At 48.7% G+C, this 19,216-nt stretch overlaps 1 protein-coding gene across 1 annotated transcript in view; it reads left to right on the forward strand.

Annotated features, from left to right (window-relative positions):
* Nucleotides 1-19,216, forward strand: part of myt1la (myelin transcription factor 1-like, a) — a 68,112-nt gene that overhangs the window by 38,828 nt on the left and 10,068 nt on the right. Inside the window, 7 exon segments of the mRNA XM_048986405.1 lie at nt 3,637-3,771; nt 7,386-7,476; nt 11,086-11,193; nt 11,853-12,073; nt 12,982-13,163; nt 13,165-13,242; nt 18,171-18,377. Of these exon segments, the coding sequence (XP_048842362.1) occupies nt 3,637-3,771; nt 7,386-7,476; nt 11,086-11,193; nt 11,853-12,073; nt 12,982-13,163; nt 13,165-13,242; nt 18,171-18,377 (1,022 nt within the window).

The following is a 19,216-nucleotide window of genomic DNA, read 5'->3' on the forward strand; positions in this document are numbered from 1 at the left end:
AGCTGCTAGGTGAACTTGGATGTCACCTGTGCTGTGTGTAAGGCGGGGGAGTGACCCAGAAGCGTGGCGACCAATCAGTAGAGGCTTTCCTGACTGAGCATTGTGATGTAAAGGACACATGCGCGGGCACATGTACACACCCCTGTGCCCCTGCATCACTTTTCACACCTGATCCGCACTGATGAGTCACAGCACCGTGACGGACCCACTACTCTACTGCTACCCCCCCCCCCCCCCCCCCCCCCAGCCCGGCTTACGGCCGGATCAGACATGTGGCCGGGATGGAAACTGCGGGGGAGGGGCGTGTTTATCTCCAGGAGAGCTGCTTAGGGAATCTAACCGTGTCAGATCTCGGAGGGCCCAGCACCTGCGTTCCGGAAGGTACCGGGCGGAAAGACGGATGGACTAATGGTTGAGACGCGGTGCGACAGAAGCCTCCCAGCATTAGAAAGAGTGATAACAGATAGCAGGCCGGCGGGATGCTTATCCCAGCTAACGGGGACAATCCGCCATACCTGTCCTCGCCACAATCAATACCTATCCCTCCCTAATGGGCATTAGCAATGTTACTGCTCTGCCCACTCCTGCAATGAGCCAGCTCCCTGTGTGTGTGTATCTTTGTGTGCATGTCTGTGTGTGTGCGTGGTGGGGGGGGTGTGTATCTGTTAGTGACTTTGTGTGTGTGTATGTGTCTGTGTGTGTATGCCTCTGTGTGCGTGCGTGCGTGTGTGTTATTGCACCTGTATGTGTATGTGTGCATGTACTGTATGTGTGTGTGTGTGTTATTGCACCTGTGTGTGTATGTGTCCCTGTGTGTGTGTCAGTGTGTGTGTGTGTGCATGTACTGTATGTGTGTGTGTTATTGCACCTGTGTGTGTGTATCTGTGCATGTGTTCCTGTGTGTGTGTCAGTGTGTGTGTGTGTGCATGTACTGTATGTGTGTGTTATTGCACCTGTGTGTGTATCTGTGCATGTGTGCCTGTGTGTGTGTCAGTGTGTGTGTGTGTATGTGTGCATGTACTGTATGTGTGTGTTATTGCACCTGTGTGTGTATGTGTGCCTGTGTGTGTGTCAGTGTGTGTGTGTGTGCATGTACTGTATGTGTGTGTGTTATTGCACCTGTGTGTGTATCTGTGCATGTGTGCCTGTGTGTGCGTCCGTGTGTGTGTGTGTGTTAGTGCACCTGTGCGTGTGGCCTGTGTGTGCTTGCGTGTGCATGTGTGCGTTTGTTAGTGCACCTGTATGTGTATGTACATGTGTGTATGTGTGTGTACGCGTGTGTGTGTGTATGTGTTAGTGCACCTGTGCGTGTGGCCTGTGTGTGCTTGTGTGTGCGTTTGTTAGTGTACCTGTATGTGTGTGTGTGTGTGTGTGTGTGTGTGTGTTAGTGCACCTGTGTGTGTGTGCCTGTGTGTGCTTGCTTGTGCGTGTGTGTGTGTGTAAGTGCACCTGTGTGTGCGTTTGTTAGTGCACCTGTACATGTGTATGTGAGTGTGCCTGTGTGTACTTGCGTGTGCATGTGTGCGTTGTATGTGTGTGTACGTGTGTGTGTGTGTGTATGGGTGTGTGTGTGTGCGCCCATTTATTGTGGGGATCAGATTTTCCTGTAACCTGTAACTTTAATATTTGGGGTCCCCACAAGGATAACTTCAGTTTTATGAAATTTTATGAATGCACTCAAAAACCTAAAATTCCCCAAAGTATTTAATTTTGTTTGATTACATATGGTAACGTTTAGGGTACAGTAGCGGTTGAGGTTGTCACTGTTGGGATTAGGGTTATGCCCATTCATATGAATACGTGGACTGTGCATGTGTAGTTGTATGTATCTTAGTGGTTATTAATATATTATATTGTGAGGACCAAATGCCCCCACTGTTTGCTAAAAACCTGTTATTTTCACTTTTGAGAGTCCTCACAAAGTTATAAATACCTAATCTGTGTGTGTGTGTGTGTGTGTGTGTGTGTGTGTATCTGTGGGTGCTTATTAGTGTTCCTGTGTGTGTGCGCACACATCTGTGAGCGAGCGAGTATGTGTGTGTTTGTGTCTATGTATTAGTGTTCCTGTGTGTGTGTGTGTGTGTGTGTGTGTGTGTGTGTGTTAGTGCGCCTGTGTGCACCCGGGAGATATCGAATTTTAATTGCCTGATGAGCCAATTATTTAAGCAGGCAGGATGAGGCCATGTGAATGGATGTGCTGTGTCTCGTCTTTATTGCCAACATCTGTTGCCCATTTCTGCTCCTTATCTGCATATTTCAAGCCTGCACATATAATTTGCAAGAGCGGGGAGAGGGGAGCAGCTGAGAACAGGAGCGGACCCCATCCCCAACGAGAGCAGCACGCTCCCAAGGAAGTCGTGAGGAATGATGCCTGGTGGCGATGCAATGGGGTCCTGCAGAGAGCAGCCACGTCAGCGCTTAGCTCTCGCCTCGGCCCCCGGGCCTGCGTGTGTGTGGGTCCGTCTCTCCCGCCCCCCTCGGTCCGGGGACCACTCTCCTCCGCAGCGCTGGCTAGCTCCACATTTCACGTTTAATTAGAGGCTCCCCTGTCAGGCTGACTCGCCGAGAGCCTGTCTCTGTGGCCCCCCCGGGGGACAGTGGCTGGCCGAGGCCTTGGCAACCGGCAGGGGGGGACGCGTTGCGGGGGAGGGCGGGTGCCCGTCACGGCTGGGTTCTCATCAGCTGCCAAAATCAGTGAAGGAGGAAGTGGACAGGTGGAGTCTGGGTTGGGGGTGTGCTTTCAGATCCACAGGGACAGGACTCAAAGTCAGACCAGGGCTGCAGGGTTTATGCGTGCGTGCGTGGGTTTGTGTGTGCGTACGTGCGTGCGTGCGTGGGTTTGTGTGTGCGTGCGTGCGTGGGTTTGTGTGTGCGTGCGTGCGTGCGTGGGTTTGTGTGTGCGTGCGTGCGTGGGTTTGTGTGTGCGTGCGTGCGTGGGTTTGTGTGTGCGTGCGTGCGTGCGTGGGTTTGTGTGTGTGTGCGTGCGTGGGTTTGTGTGTGTGTGCGTGCGTGGGTTTGTGTGTGTGTGCGTGCGTGGGTTTGTGTGTGTGTGCGTGTGTGGGTTTGTGTGTGCGTGCGTGCATGGCTCTCACCCTCACATTATAATCTAAGGTAAATTCCGCTCACATGCATATCTGTATCTTCATTTTTATTTAGCCAACTAAGTTGCAATACTGATTAAAAACAGCCACATGCTAAAATATTACTCTGTGTTTTACCATAGGATCTCAAATCCTATAAAAAACATTGACCAGTTAGCAAGAAAGAACAGGACAGAACAGCCGTTGAATCAGCAGGATCTCTTGGGATGCTTAATGCCATCAGAATTTTATAAATGAGGCAGACACACTTCAGACACATTCACAAGCCATCCTCGTTTCACACCATTATCTGTCATTTAAAAATGTCATCACAAATCTGGGGTATCAGAAAAAATCTAATATTGTAACTGGGAAAGCGCTTTCCGTTAGAGTTTGATTCCTTGGTTGGTATTGGGGTCAGTTTAAGTATCAGGGCTGTATGGAGACAGGACAGATGTTTCAGTTGATGCTGTGATTTATTTAGTGACATCAGTTAGCGATGCTGGGGGGAGCGTGAGCAGGCTGGAAGTGAGCAGCTTTATTCCTGTATTTTCAGAGTCTTCTCGGGGGGAGAAAAAGGAGAGCAAGTGTCCCACACCTGGCTGTGATGGGACGGGCCACGTCACCGGACTCTATCCACACCACCGCAGCCTGTCAGGCTGCCCCCACAAGGATAGGGTGCCACCCGAGAGTAAGCGGACCGACCCGTGACAGGCCTTCATTCTCTGCTCATTTCTAAGTGCCCTCCGGTCCCGATGCCTGCCGGTGCCGGTTTCTGGCTGACCGTCGGTGCCTGTTGGTCCTGATGCCCTCTTGACTGCCTGTCCTGATGCCTGCATGCCCTTCGGTCTCGATCCCCGCCCGTCCCGATGCCCGCATGCCTGTTGCTCCTAATGCCCGCATGCCTGCCAGTCCCGATGCCCGACCGCTTGCGGGTCCTGATGCCTGCATGCCCACCAGTCCTGATGCCCAAATGCCACCTCCGTTTCCTCGTCCCCAGTGAAGCATATGCTTCTAGTTCATCTGCTCCTGCCTGCTGGCCGCTGTGTTTCTCACTCTCCCGCTGGCTCCCCACACTGACCTCTAAAAATTCCAACACATGCACACACATGCACACACACTCACACACACAGTTTTCTTTTTTTTTTAATTATAGTTCCTTGAGACTTGCCCCGTTTTCCTGCTTTGGTATATTTTGTGAAGTTCCGTTCAGTGTAGTCAGGTGGGTCCCCCGTCGTGCCCTGGATGGAAGGTCAGGCCCCCCCAGAGAGCCGAAGGCCTCTTCCTCTCTGCCTGCCCTTGTTCTAATGTTCATATACTATCAGGTAGACGTGACAGTTGGTGTCATTTAGCACTTTAGGTAGCGACACGGTGCCTGAACTTACATTTAGCAACACCCACTGATGTAATGAAAGAATGGGTGGCGTCTCCACGCTTGGATTAATGTGAATTCTCATGGTTTTGTGTAGCAGAAACTCCAAGGTTGTGATAAACATTAACCCTGCTGATTCCTGGCTGCAAACTCTTCCTCTTGCTCTGTCAGATCCAATCAGGAGCAGGATACCGTGCCTTTTTTCCAGAGACTCATCCCGGCTAGTCCTTTGCTCGATAGGCTGTTTATTAAACTTTCCCTTTTTGATAATTCATGGTTTAAGTAGTAAAAAAAAATGGGGACAAAACCTATTTGCTGATAGGCGATCACACGCATGCAGCCAATAAAGAAGACTGCTACTCTAAGAAAGGACCCTCCCAAACTCAATATAAGCCAAAGATGTGTATTGAATTGGTGAGTGACAGGTGAATGGGAAATCTGGAGGCCAATCAGCACCCCTGTGCCCCCACCCCAGTATTCACCCCTGCATTTATTTAGATCAAAATGTATGCAGCTACCTGAGACATATATGCATGGCAGAGAGCAGTGGGCCCTGTTCTTCCAGGACTCCAGTAGCCCTGACGTGCAGTAATGTGTGGCTCCAGTGGGTCAGGGGGTGTATCTGGCCCTCACTCGCATACTGATCCGTCACGTGCGTCACGGCTGCCTCATCATTCTGCTGTGTTTCTCTCCCTATGTGTCCATCTTCAATCTTTAATTTTTTCAATCCATTTCTGTTTTGAGGTTTAATTACTATTATTATTTATTATTTAGCCAGACCAAAATTTTAGGCTCTTATCGTACTTACCACTTTCATCCTGACTGCTGACAGCAATTGTCATTCCAATAAGAAAAAATTTCCATTCGTGATGTAAGCCTCCTAAATGTCAGAAAATCAGGGCTCAAATGCAATGACTCATTAACTTCCCCAAGCCTTGGATCAGCATGGAATCTCCAAATGTCCCTCACTTCACAGGAAAGCTGGACACTTGGACTCACAGGTTACCAAGGGATACCATTGCTTCTCATATTTATCTTCCTTTGGTTTGGCTCAGCTTTCTTAATGATCTCGGATCTCATGGGTGCTGCGCATGCACTGTGGATCCGGATTGATCGCCGCCAAGGGAAAACTCAGCATTTGAATCTGCCGTCATTCCTTAGGTTTTAATCAAGCACCTTAATCCAAAGCGATTGCTGGACGGTAGTTTGCCCTGGTTTCTGTTACACAACCGATGCCTTGAAAGCTTAAAACATGAATGTGTCTTGCAGTGATCACTAAAGCTTGCAGTAAGACCAAAGATCAGCTATGCAGTTCCATATGCGAGTTAGTTTGTGTTTGATGATTGGAGGAATTGAGTGTGGAATTTTGAAATATGTGTATATGCATATATAACATAATATAGAATATATAAGCCGTGGACAACATACAGCAGACTGCTGTGCTATGTATGCATATGCGTGTGTTACTTTATGAAACATCACGTAAAACTTATTCAAATGTATCAATAAAAATTTTTAAAAGATACGTTTCCAAACCATGCTTTCAATGAAATGCCAGGTAGTTTAATTGTATGGTTTTTAATAGAGATGATGCAGTCGAACAAATTGGGAATCCAAACAAGGGGTGAAGAGCAGAAGCAGTGGAGTTCTCTGATTGCCCATGTTGATGATTGGCGTGATGCTGGGCGTTTGAGTCACATACAGGGATTTCCCGTTCATTGTACTACTGCTGGTGTTATTTTGGTTACAGATGCAGGATATGATTCAAGAGGTGCACTTCATTCCCTTTCCCCCGGCTTATTGTCTGAGAGATGAAATTTGGACTTTCAGACTGGTATCTTAACAAGGAGTCTGCTTTGCTTAGCAGCCAGATATGGTGCTGATGTATGGTGCTGATGACATCATTAATGCCCGTCTAATCTTCACTTGACAACATACATCACATGTGCATCACGTGTGATATGATCGTTCCATGATCCTCATCTTTGCACTGCTTTTCTCCAAATATCCTTCTTTCCTCAAATGATCTAGAGACACTCCCAACATGCAATCAAAAGGAAATCCAGTTAGCCCCAGTGGCCATTTATAAGGTGAATATAGTTTTGTCTAATTAAATCCAAATGAATGAATGAATGGTAAATTTATATAGCACTTTTCAAGACATCCCAAGTGCTCTATAGAAGCACCGCGGAGACTCTTCAACCACCACTACTGTGGCACCCACCTGAATGATGCGACAGCAGACATTCTGGGACAGTACGCTCACCACACAGTTTAGGTGGTGAAAGGGCAGAAGAGAATTCACCAGTTAGATATCGGGGATGATTAGAAGGCCAGATTTCATAGTGCTACAGTGGGCAGTTTTAGCAGTGACATCTAGGTACACCCCCTACACTTTCCAAGGAAGCTCAGAGATCTTTAAAGACCTCAGTGAGTCAGGACCTCGGTTTTATGTCTTATCCGAAGGACGGCACCATTTTACAGTATAGTGTCCCCGTCACTGCACTGGGATCCACACCGACCACAGGATGGGCTAACCAGTTGGCCACACCAACATCTGAAAAAGCAGGAGCAAGATGTCACTATGTCTCGCTAGTGGCTGGTTTACTGCAGCCCCTCCCCCTCCCCAGGCCCCAATCAGCAGCAACAACAATACAAATCATGCAAGCACTTAAGCTTGGAAAAGCCAGCATATTCACCGGTACACAGCAGCTGGTTTGATGTTATTTGTTACAGTGACAGTGTCAGCCAGAGCGGCCATAGAAAGCATCACGCCACTGTATACGGACACACTGATGTGCACACCAGCCCCCACGCCACCGCTGCACGGCCCCTGCATGCGTGTGATTTCCTGCCGCTAACGCTAATAGAGCGTAAAGTGTCCCCAGGGAACCCTAACCTTGCCTGTCTCTTGCTTCTTCTGTCCTGTCAAGTCGTTGCGATGTATGAGAATGTTCTTAAGTGCCCCACACCCGGCTGCACGGGACGTGGCCACGTCAACAGCAACAGGAACTCGCACCGCAGGTGAGTGCGTCTGGGCCACCCACCCCTCACCTTCTGCATGCCACTTTTGTTTTTGTCTCTGTGTCTGTCTCTCTGTTTGTGGAACAAACATTGATGGATCAAGTCTCTCAGTAATGTGTCTACCTAGGCTGTTTTCAAGCATACATGTAGGGGGGCATTCTGTGGCTCAGTGGTTTAGGGTGCTGTGCCTGTGATCGGAAGGTTGCTGGGTCAAATCCCAGACACAGAACACTGATTTTGCTGTTGTGCCCTTGAGCAAGGTCTTTAACCTCCAGCTGCTCAAGAGACCATCTGACGTTGCCTTCTCAAAAATGTACATCACTTTGCATAAAAGTATCTGCTAAATAAATAAAACGTAAACGTATGTTTCAAGTGTGGTATCAACTACAATGCCCATGTGGATTTCCAGGAAACCTGCTTCCATATAGATGGGGAGTCGTATCTCTGCCATTCTCTGTGCACTGTGAACAAGTTGCTTCTCGTTTTATGCTTGCCATTGTCACATACGGATTAGCTGTCCAAAGGCATTCGTGTTTATCGAAAACACTGTTTCTCAACAAAGTCCTCTGGGACTCCCAGACAGTCCATATTTTTGCTTCCTTCCAGTTTCTAGCACCTGAAACAATCAAGAACAGTGAATACCTGGTGTAGGTGGCGTTGGGAGCTGGGAGGGAGCAAAAATGGGGACTGTCTGAGGAGGGCCTTTGGTAGGTGAGTTTGTTGTGCAGACTGTGGTCTTATGGTTCCCTGGTTCTGGGTGGTCCATGGAGGAAGAAATCAAAGTCTCTCCATGAGTTGTGTGTGTCTGGATAGAAAACGTCAACTAAATCCATAAAATTTTTAAAGGCATTAAGGGATTGTAACAAAGCAAGCTAAGGACCGAGTAAAAAACCCTTTAATGATATGGAGGCATCAAAATACCAATGTCCAAAGGAAGCATAGGCTTATCTTTTTAATGATGTATATTTTTGAGTTCAGTCAGACTGCGCTACAGATCAGGGAGGAGAAAACGCCGTGAAGAGCGGCACACTGCAGCCTCGGTCGTCATTCAGCACGGCTCGTTTTATCTACCTTTCAGTCAGCGTGGGCGTCTGAACCGTCACGGTCCAAACCAAGCTGCCGCCAAGAGCTGAGGGCCCCGCTGCACCATTCAGTCAGCAGGAGAACCACAGCAGTTGCCCACAGCGTTGGGGCCCTGTATGAATTAACAAGTGGAGGCCAAAGGTGCAGTTACACGGTTAATTAGCTGTTATATTTAATTTAAAACTGAACTTTTGTGAAGAAATGTTTGTGTTTTTGAGACCAAAGAAGAGGAAGGAGGCTTTGGGGGCGGCAGGGAGGTTTTTTGACAGCTGCCATGTTTCTCCGCTTTTGTGACAGTGTGTTTCTAATGATACGTGTAGATCAACTCGGTTTTTCACTGCTAACCAGGAAAGAGAATTCAGAACAGATATATATTAAGGAGGTGTGTGGCTCTGCAGGTTAGGACTCATGATTGGAAGGCTGCCGATTCAAATCACGTGGCTGGCTGAATGATATCATTGTTGGGGCCTTAAGCAAAGCCCTCAGTCCCCAATTGCTCCAGGGAAGCTGAACACTACCTGACCCTGTGCTGTGACCCCCAAGCTTGCACTCACCTGTATATCTATCTGTTTGTCTCATGGAGAGTAAGACAGGATGGACAAAAACACCATTTCCCCAGGGAGATGAATAGTACAATCATTAGTTATAAAAGGATAACAGGACCTGGTCCTTGCAAGACACCATATTTTATTTTACAGCACAACTTTAAATCTTAAATCAAGAAGAACTAGAAGCGGAGGGGTTGGTAGGCTTTATATTTTAGCCTCTTATTTTGGCATGAAGGGTGAGAAAGCGAAATAAGTCAGCACCTTCTCAAGGCTTCGACACAATACCAAATGCTAAACTGAACACTAAACTTAATGCTAACTGAATGCTAAACTCAATTCTAAACTGAATGCTAACTAAATGCTAAACTGAACATTGAATTGAATGCTAAGATGAATGCCGAGTTAACGCTAAACTGAATACTGACTTAATGTTAAATTGAATGCTAACCGAATGCTAAACTGAATGCTATCTGAATGCTAACCGAATGCTTTAAAATTTGTCAGTGCAATGCAAAAAATACTTAGCAAGCAACGCGGCACCCTCGTCGAGGGCACGAACCCGCAGCCCTTACCTGTCAGACTGCACACAGCAAATGCTGTGTGACACCAGGTGCTAACAGGTCGTGTTGCTCAGGGGAAAATCATAAATAGCGGGACAGGCGAAAAATATGGCCGCCTGATTTTGGAATCTGGAAAGCAGTCTTTGGATGTACTCGAACAACCGCACACACAGGCACACGCACACTGCTGTCAGTAGCTTCAGGCACTGGCATACACACACACACACACACACACACAGGTAGGCCTTCTTTTGAGAGCTCCTCAGAGAAGGCAAATGAAAACCTCAAGGAAATATGAGTGTGTTTTTTTGGTCTTCCCCTTGTTGCCATGGAGACTTGCTGACAGAAATCCCTCTGTCAGCTTATCACATGTCACAGACCCGCTTGGGTCCTTGCAAGCGACGTACAATCTGTGCGAGTCACGTTTGTTTTCCCTGTGTCTCTTGTGAGAAAAGAGAGCAGAGGCAACTTAGCTGGGCGTGTTTGTGTCTGCGAAAGGCAGAGGCTGGGGAATAAGGTGGAAGGAGGAGAGATGAGTGAGGAAAAGGTGGGAGCCGGGAAGTGAAAGAGAATGAGTGGGATGCGGCGGGTGTGCAGCGTGGCCCGGAGCCCTGGTTCCCCCATGGCACTGCTCGGGCTCTCCGTCTCTGAGGCAGCGTGGAGTTCTCTCGGGGGGGTTGGGAGCACAATTACCCAGCAGATGTACCCAAACTTGGTGTTGTAATTAAAACTTGGACTAAATAAAAGCATAATTCAAAACAAATAACCTCCCCAAAGAGAAGCGATTCGATGAAGGCTTCCGTGGCAACAGCATCCCCATGTACACAGTCTGCTTTGGCAGACAGCTCCAAACGGGCCAGTTGCTCAAACACACACGGACACACACACACACAGATTAGGTATTGATATCTTTTTGGGGACATTTGTTTCTATGGACAAAACCCTAATCCCAACAATGATAACCTTACCCACTACTCAGCCCTAACCTTAACAATAAGTAACCGAACGAAATACAAAACTTTTGCACTACTTTAAATTTTTTGATTGCAGTCACATATTTTCAGAAATTTGAGGTTCCCCTTGCGGGGACCAAAAAAATGTCCCCATGTGACACGTGGTCCTCACAATGTTACATATGCATAACACATACACGCACACACGCTTAAAAGTATTATAAAGTAAAACATTTCTGAGAGCACCATGGAGGCTGAGGTGAGCCTTCAGATGTTTGCTTACATACCTCCGTGTTTGTCTTTGACATGTGCATATCCCAGCGTGAGACTTCCAGCGTTTCTCCACCGCCACTCCTAATGTCAATGTGTATGTCACTGAGCGTTCGGGGTGGGGGGGCATCAGTGCCAGTGGAATTTAAAGGCAGCGTCCGGCACGTCCGCCGACCCCCTCTAATGCTGTTGCAGCCTGTCGGGATGTCCCATCGCTGCCGCTGAGAAGATGGCCAAGGTCCATGAGAAGCACCACACTTGTGATGGTCCCAAGTCCTGCCAAGCTTCAGACCGGGTGCTGAGGTACCGTCCGCACTCTCCCCATCCTCCTGGAATCAGCAATCACTTCAGCATTGTTATTTACCTTCTGCAATGGGGCTGCTATGATGATACTATTATCATGGTATGAACATACATTTATTTGAAACTTATTTATTTATAAATCATACAAATCCCCCCTGCTGTGCTAAAAGGTAATGCCTGTGATTCAGCTATTACCTTATTATTACTTAGTAAGAGGTCGGACCCCCCTTTTGCATTTAGATTCGCTGAAAGATTCGCTGACATGTGCATCTACAGAAGCCTTTCCACACACCAGGATTACAATGAGGTGTTTTAACTTTCTTAAGAGTTTTGATGACCAGAGCACATTCAAGGACACACATTCAAAAGAAGGAAAATACTTGCGTGGAATATAACCACGATAAGCATTTGTTCTCAGTTGTCTGAACTGAAAGGCATTTGTTTGTGTGTGCGCATTTGAACGATGCTGGCAGCCAAAACACTCATGTATGCATTATCAGCGAATCACCAGAATTTTAGGTTAAAGATACACAATAAAATGGGCCTCGGTAAAAACATACAACATATATTTACAGACTATTTGCCCCTGAGGATTGCAGGTATGACTGCAATCACATTTATACACAACCTACGCCCCCTTGTGGCTGGTTATTTTCCAGGCCTATGTGCTTTGTGAAACAGCTGGACATCCCACAGTATGGCTACAAGAACAATGTCCCCACCAGCACCCCGCGCTCCAACTTGGCCAAGGAGCTGGAGAAATACTCGAAGACCACCTTTGACTACAACAACAGCTATGAGAACCACCATCACGTCTACGGGAAGCGTGCCATTGCACCAAAGCTCCAGGGGCGGGACCCTTCTCCGAAGGGATACGATGGTAAGGATGCGTATCCCAGCTGCAGCCCTGAGATTGTCCATAGACCTTACCATGTACGTCTTGAGACTTTGATCATTAAGCGTTAGCTCTCAGATACCACACTCTTGTCTGACATTTTTTCTATTATACAAAATTCTACCTTCTTCCTGCCTTTGTTTTAGCCCCATTCGCCGTATCTGCTGGCTTGAACGTCGACTGTTATAACCCAGCAGTATAAGTTTTTTGAGGGTCTTGCCATTGAACAAACAATTAGCTTGATATTATGATGAGTTAAAGCTAGCTTATTAACGCAGGCTACAGTAACATGCCAGCAAATGTTTACCACAGGATTTGGGAAGGGTACCGCAGTGTGTGAGCACCTGAGAAACATCATTCCTATCCGCTGCTAAGCAGCCCGACAGGGACTCAAGGGGGGAGCAAGAGCAGGGCCTGGGGCTTCCTCCGCAGCCCTAGGGATCGCTGCACCGCTCTGCCGATAACGAAAACCACTCACACCGCCTCGGCTCTCACTGGAGACGCCTCTTAAAGTAGGCTCTAAATCCCCAGCTCCCGGCACGTGGCCCAGGCAAGCCGCCGAGATCCATCATCGCAGGCTTCTCTCCCTCTCTCCCTCACTGCTCCGGCAATGGTGCGGCTTGCTCTGCCGCAGCCACAGGACCTCGTGGCTGCCTGCACGCGTCCGTCTCGCTCCGTGTCTGTCGCGGTATCGATCTGGCCCGTTTGCCGCCTTAGTCGTCCCCGTTCCTGCGGCCGTCTGTTGAACCGCCTGCCGGTCTGTGTGTCTGATGGTATGGCCATCTCTGAATCATCGGCCTAGTCCCAGAAAGAGCAGAGGGAGGCGAGCTTCACCCCTCTCCGTGTGTATGTGTGTCTGTGTGTGTGTGTGTGTGTGTGTGTGCTGTCCGCAGCCAAGCGCTACTGTAAGAACTCGAGCCCGGCCAGCAGCACCACCAGCAGCTACGTGCCCAGCAGCAGCAGCAGCAGCGGCCTCAGTTGCGGGGGTGGAGGGGGCAGCAGCGCCAGCAGCACCTGCAGCCGGAGCAGCTTCGACTACACGCACGACATGGAGGCCGCGCACATGGCCGCCACCCGCCATCCTCAACTTGTCCACGCGCTGCCGCGAGATGCCCCAGAGCCTGGCCGGCCCACCGCCGGAGCCCTGTGCGCGGGTACGCCCCCCCCCTTCATCGACTTCCTCTCCTCTGCATCACGGGACTGGTGCCTCCAAAAGGAAAAGGCGTTGCCTGTTTGGTACAGTAGAGTAAAGATTATAGGATCGGATTAACCGTGGGAGCTGCTGGCTATATTTTATGACATTTTGCAACTTGTGGGGAAGCTGGTGGTCGTGGATGTGGCCTCCTCTGAGTGGTTGGGGAGCTGGTGGTCATGGATATAACCACCTTTGATTGGCTGGGGAGCTGGTGGTCATGGACAGAACCTGTCATTTGCTGGGGAGCTGGTAAACATGGATGCAACCTGTGATTGGCTGGGGAGCTGGTAAACATGGATGCAACCTGTGATTGGCTGGGGAGCTGGTAAACATGGATGCAATAGGTCAGAGATCTAACCTCCTTTGTTTGGCTGGGGAGCTGGTGGTCAGAGATGCAACCTCCTCTGTTTGGCTGGGGAATTTGTGGTCATGGACAGGATGACCTCCTTTGATTGGATAGGAAGCTGTTGGTTGTTAACATGACCTGCAATTAGCTGGGGAGCAAGTGATCATGGTCATGACCTGTGATTGGCAAGGGAAATGATGGCCATGGGTGTAACCTCCTCTGATTGACTGGGGAGCTGGTGATCATGTATGGACCTCTTCTGATTAGCTAGGGAGCTGGTGGTCATGGATGTAACCTCCTCTGTTTGGCTGGGGAGAAGGCGGGCACGGACATGACCTTCTTTGATTGGCTTAGGAGCTGGTGGTTAAGGATTCAACCAGTGATTGGCTGAGGAGCAACTGTTCATGGGCGTAACCTCCTCTGATTGACAAGGGAGCCTGAGGTCATGGATGTGACCACTTTTTATTGGCTAGGGAGCTGGTGATAATGGATGTGATCTAACCTCTTCTGATTGGCTGTTGATCTGATGGCCTCTGATTTCCAGGAGTCCATGTGGCTTTGGTGAGGGAGAGGGGGGCTGGAAGGATGCTGAGGCAATGAGCATTTGCTGGATGACTTCCAGGTGCCTTGCTAGGATATTTCTTCCTCTTATGTGGATTGACGGTCTTATTCTAGTTGTGTTGTTTGTTTGTGTCCTTGAACTTTCTGGCGAGGGATTACTGTAGCCTTATCACAACTCTCAGGTATCAGTATCCTGATGGTACATGAGGTTCAGACAGACAAGGGGAAAAACCTTGTGAGTATTGACAAGGTGTAGCATAATAATGAGCACATGATTAGCCATGTATTAGTGATTCAATTTCAGTTAGCTGGCAGTGGATTGAAGACTGCTTTAAAAGGTTAGTTCATTTAGATTGTGTTGTATTTTTGTACGCCGCATAGAGCTTTACTTTTTCACCTGCTAATTAATGCAATTGTAGCATTAGCATGATACATTAATACAGGCGTTGTCACATTCCGCTAAATAGAAGTGGTGACCGGCCAGGTTATATGCAAAGCTTAATCATAGCAGATTATTAAGTTCTTTGTGCAAGATGAAAATAAATTGTTATTTTTATGGTTAAGAAATGCTATAAATCGGATGCAAACCCCAGAAAGAACAATTACGGTGAGAAAGTCTTGGGTTTTGAGGTTTGGAAGCCTGGCACGGGCATAAAGCTTTTGAAATGGGTTGCATTTCCTCAGTCATGCCTGGCAAAGACCATCAGCTTGCATCCGCAAGGCCCTCTGTATCACAGAGGCGCCGCGTGTTTTCAGAAGCTCCAGGGTTGGCGTGATGGATCTGCTTCAGCCTCGCCACTGGTTTCTGCAGCAGTGAGCAACTGCATGCTTTATGTGTTGCAAGGTGCATTTCTGTATCATTTTCTATCCTTCTGGGACTGTGAGCTTAGAGGCTGTCCCAGGAATCACAGAGAGCTCATCTCACCTCTGTAGTCTCCATTTTGATAATGGCGTTCATTTCCATTGCTAGGATACAATTGGCAAGACTTTTCTGATTAATTTCCTGTTAGCTTTGTGAGAAAAGGCCTGTCCTGCACCCACCGTTTCTGTACATCTGCCATCTTGTCCCCGAGCTCTCTTTGGCAAGGCCCAGTTCATGAATTCGGCCATGTTGTGTCTGTTAGAGTGTCAGTGCTGCTCGCGGCTCCATCACTGGCTCTTCACGGAAAATCCATGCTTCCCAGTCACGTCTTTCCTCTTCTGATGGAACTGGCTGAGGGAAGCTGGATGAAAGTCAAATAATTTGCTTATTTTGCATGAATGTTTAATATGAAAATGTGGAAATTATTAAAAGATGAGCTGTTTTTAATCTAATTATAGTGACTTGTTCAATGAAAAGGTTATACCAGTTTTAATGACAGATTTTGTGAAGAAACATTAAGCCTTGTCTTCTGCTCGGACCTAAGATTTCTATGTATAACAAGACAGCTCCATCCATCCATCCATCCCTCTTGCAATTTTTTATCCTGGACTGGGTCTGTGGTAGCAGTCCTGTTTCAGGAAGAATCAGGCACAAACAGTGGAGGCACAATGGCAGGGATCCAACTAATCAAATCATAAGTGTCAGTTGATGAGCAGAGCAGATGTGTTTGCTGGTTAGCAGTGATATCTGTTAGGACCTGTAACCGGCTTTGTCTGGTATGTTAGCACTGCATTTACCTCCCTGTTTATATAATGGATTTGCTGAATTCTGATCCTAAGGGACAATTCTTGAGGGACGATTCTAGGATTTTATAAGGTGGGAGGGGTGGGGCAATAATTCATACAGAGGGGGGAAGCCTTATCCTAAGACAATAATTTGTTTTGAATCGGTGAGTGACAGGGGCAAGGGCCAATCAGCTTTCCTGTATATGCATCCCGCCGCTCTGAATCTGGCCCACATGAGGTATATATGACACAAACACAGGCGTCATGGTGCAGCAAAGCTACAGCATCAACTCACGGATGCTGGAGTTCTCAAGGTCAACGACCCCTGAATCCCCCACCTTCCCATCACCTACGGTTACCCCACTGTCTGCTGTCACCTCAGGGCACCCATGGAGCTCTGCCACTGCCTCCAGCTGCTGAGGAAGGAGTTGGCGCTCCTCCTGCTTTCTCCTGTTTCCTGAAAAAGAACGAGAAAAAAATGCAGCCCTGCAGCAGCTCCAGTGGGGATGCGGGCGCTCATGTTGGGTTGCGGCTTGCGAGCCGGACCCAGCTCCCCCTGCCGACTTTTAATTGCGACGAGGCCGCTTGTGCAGCACTGCATCACTGGCAAAGTGTTGCCTTCCCTCCTCTCTAGTGTGTATTTTTTATTCGCTCTTTTTTAACGCCTCACCTTCAGGTGCTCCAAAGTGAAAAAGTAAACAGGATAAACTAGACAAAGTTCACACAGTCTGCCCCTCAAGTGCCCCCGCTCCCCCAGGGAAGCACTCCCGGCCGGTGATTGGCCAAGGCTGCCTCGCGCTCACGGGGCCTGCTTATAAATGTGTTCTGAAGCAGACCAGCCATCCATCTTTCCCCCCCACCGCCTGCACTAGACTCTGTGGGGAGCGGCTGGTCAATGCTTCTCCTCCTCTCTCCTCAGCATGATGCCTGGGCGGGGGCAGAGCATGATAAAGATGGAGAGGGTGCACTGGATCAACGGGAGTGGAGTTCGATAAAGATGGAGAGGGTGCTCCGGGTAGGTGGAGGCAGAGCATGATAAACATGGGGAGGGTGCTTTGGTACAGTGGGGGCAGAGCACAGTAAAGATGGAGAAGGTGCTTCGGGTCGGAGGGGGCAGAGCACACTACAGATGGAGAGGATGTTCCAGGTCAGTGGGGCGTGAAGCACGATAAAGAGGGAGAGGGTGCTTTGAGTCAGAGGGGGGGCGGAGAATGATAAAGATGGAGAAGATGCTGTAGGTCAGAGGGGGCAAAGCACGATAAAGATGGAGAATGTGCTTCTGGTTGGAGGGAGCAGAACACACTAAAGATGGAGAGGATGTTCCAGTTCAGCGGAGCGTGGAGTACGATAAAGAGGGAGAGGGTGCTCCAGGTCGGAGGGGGCAGAGCACGATAAAGATGGAGAAGGTGCTGCGGGTTGGAGGGGGCAAAGCATGGTAGAGATGGAGAAGGTGCTTCGGGCTGGAGGGAGCAGAGCACAATAAAGATGGAGAAGGTGCTGCGGGTTGGAGGGAGCAGAGCACACTAAGGATGGAGAGGATGTTCCAGTTCAGCGGAGCGTGGAGCACGATAAAGAGGGAGAGGGTGCTCCAGGTCAGGTGGGGCAGAACACGATAAAGATGGAGCAGGTGCTTTGAGTCGGGGGGGGGGGGCATGATAAAGACCTCGTAGTGTTGTGGATGCCTGAAGCCTGGACCCAGAACAGCACCATCTATGCAATTTCTGCAGTAAAATTCTTTAATTTTCATTATCACTTAATGAAAATTACTCATCGTACATTTTTTTAATGAAATATACCCCATGATTGGAGTGCTCTCCGCACCTTAGCTGAAAAGTACTGCATTTCCCTCCTGTTCATAGGAAGGCACACTAGTATTAAAGCAGATATCCTAGCTAGCGAGTACGATTGGCTCGCTCTTTGCAGGTACCAGACCTCCTATGACATACAGCATCTATCTCCCGCTGTGGTCGGGTGCCTCAGTCAGCCAGGACTGTTCTCTCAGAGATGGGGGGGTGATGAGCGTGACTGTGATTTTAACGGGGCATGTAGCGCTAGTTTAGCCTTTTGTAGGAGTTGGTGGACTTTCTGCAGTGCTTGATGTCTGAAGCCAGGCACACACACATAGACCTTCGCAGGCAGCCACGCCCAGGGCCACGGGCGGCGGGTGGTGCTGGGAGATATATGCGTCACATGGCTGGTGCATCAGCATTTGGAGCTTTAAGGGGTGTATGAGCCTCAGAGTAATGGCCGTCCTCTCTCTCTCTCTCTCTCCCTCTCTCTATCCCTCTCTATCTCTCGTTCTCTCTCTCTCCATCTATCCATGCCTCCCCCAGAGCCCTGATGCAGACGTGGAGGACCAGGGAGCGCTGGACATGAACATGACACAGCTGCACGGCGCCCCTGAGAGTAACTGCACAGTATTGACCCCGCTGGAACCCATGTCACCCCGGCGCCAGGCTCTGCTGAGCAGCCGCTGCTACCAACTGGGTGACGCCGACTGCTGGGACCTGCCCCTGGAGCACAGCGACGGCCCCAAAGAGGTACGGCACCAACATAGCCATTGCTCTGGAGGGACGAGGAGTCAGATAAACACCAGAACCTATGCAACTAATGCCATTCAGGTTATACTGACACCATAACCATTATTATTATTATTATTATTATTATTATTATTATTATTATTATTATTATTATTGCTAGATGGACCAGAAGCCCATCCAAGCTGTTTCTGCCATTTGTCCTCTGCCAGAGAAGTGGTTATGGGTGGATGGATGGATGGATGGATGGATGGATGGATGGATGGATGGATGGATGGATGGATGGATGGATGGTCATTATTTGGCTACATTCAGCCAAAGCAATTTGAAATTGAATTAATGTATAATAAATGGGTAGTATAATAGACAAGTTTAGATTGACATCAGAAGCTGACTTGGGACCGTTCACCATCCATGTCCAGAGAAGGGATGCAGTGAGTGCAGTTCTGTCTGCCTGGCGCGCAGCCACAGCTGCACTAGAGTGCCATCTATGGACCAGCCGCTGGTACTGCAGTGAGCTCGCTCCAGTTTTGCAGGCTGGAGGTGACCACAGGCTCAAAGCATAACAAAATCATAGAGGCTGTAAAATGAGGTTTCGATCATCTCCTGTTATTTCATGTTTTGGGATGACAGGCGTGGTAAATTTAAAAAGTTTATTTGCAAGCAATGTGGTGTGGAGCATGAAAACTCCAATCTGTTTTTAGAGCTCTCTGTACGATGCTCGTAGAAGATGAAAGCAGCCTTTGGGTGTCATTTGCTGACAGCCTGGACATGTGACTCCTATCCAAGTGCACAAAGTGATTGTGTATCATTTGCTAAAGGCAGGTCATATACAGGGGCGG

Source organism: Brienomyrus brachyistius, chromosome 19 (assembly GCF_023856365.1).
Source record: "Brienomyrus brachyistius isolate T26 chromosome 19, BBRACH_0.4, whole genome shotgun sequence".
Taxonomy (NCBI): domain Eukaryota; kingdom Metazoa; phylum Chordata; class Actinopteri; order Osteoglossiformes; family Mormyridae; genus Brienomyrus; species Brienomyrus brachyistius.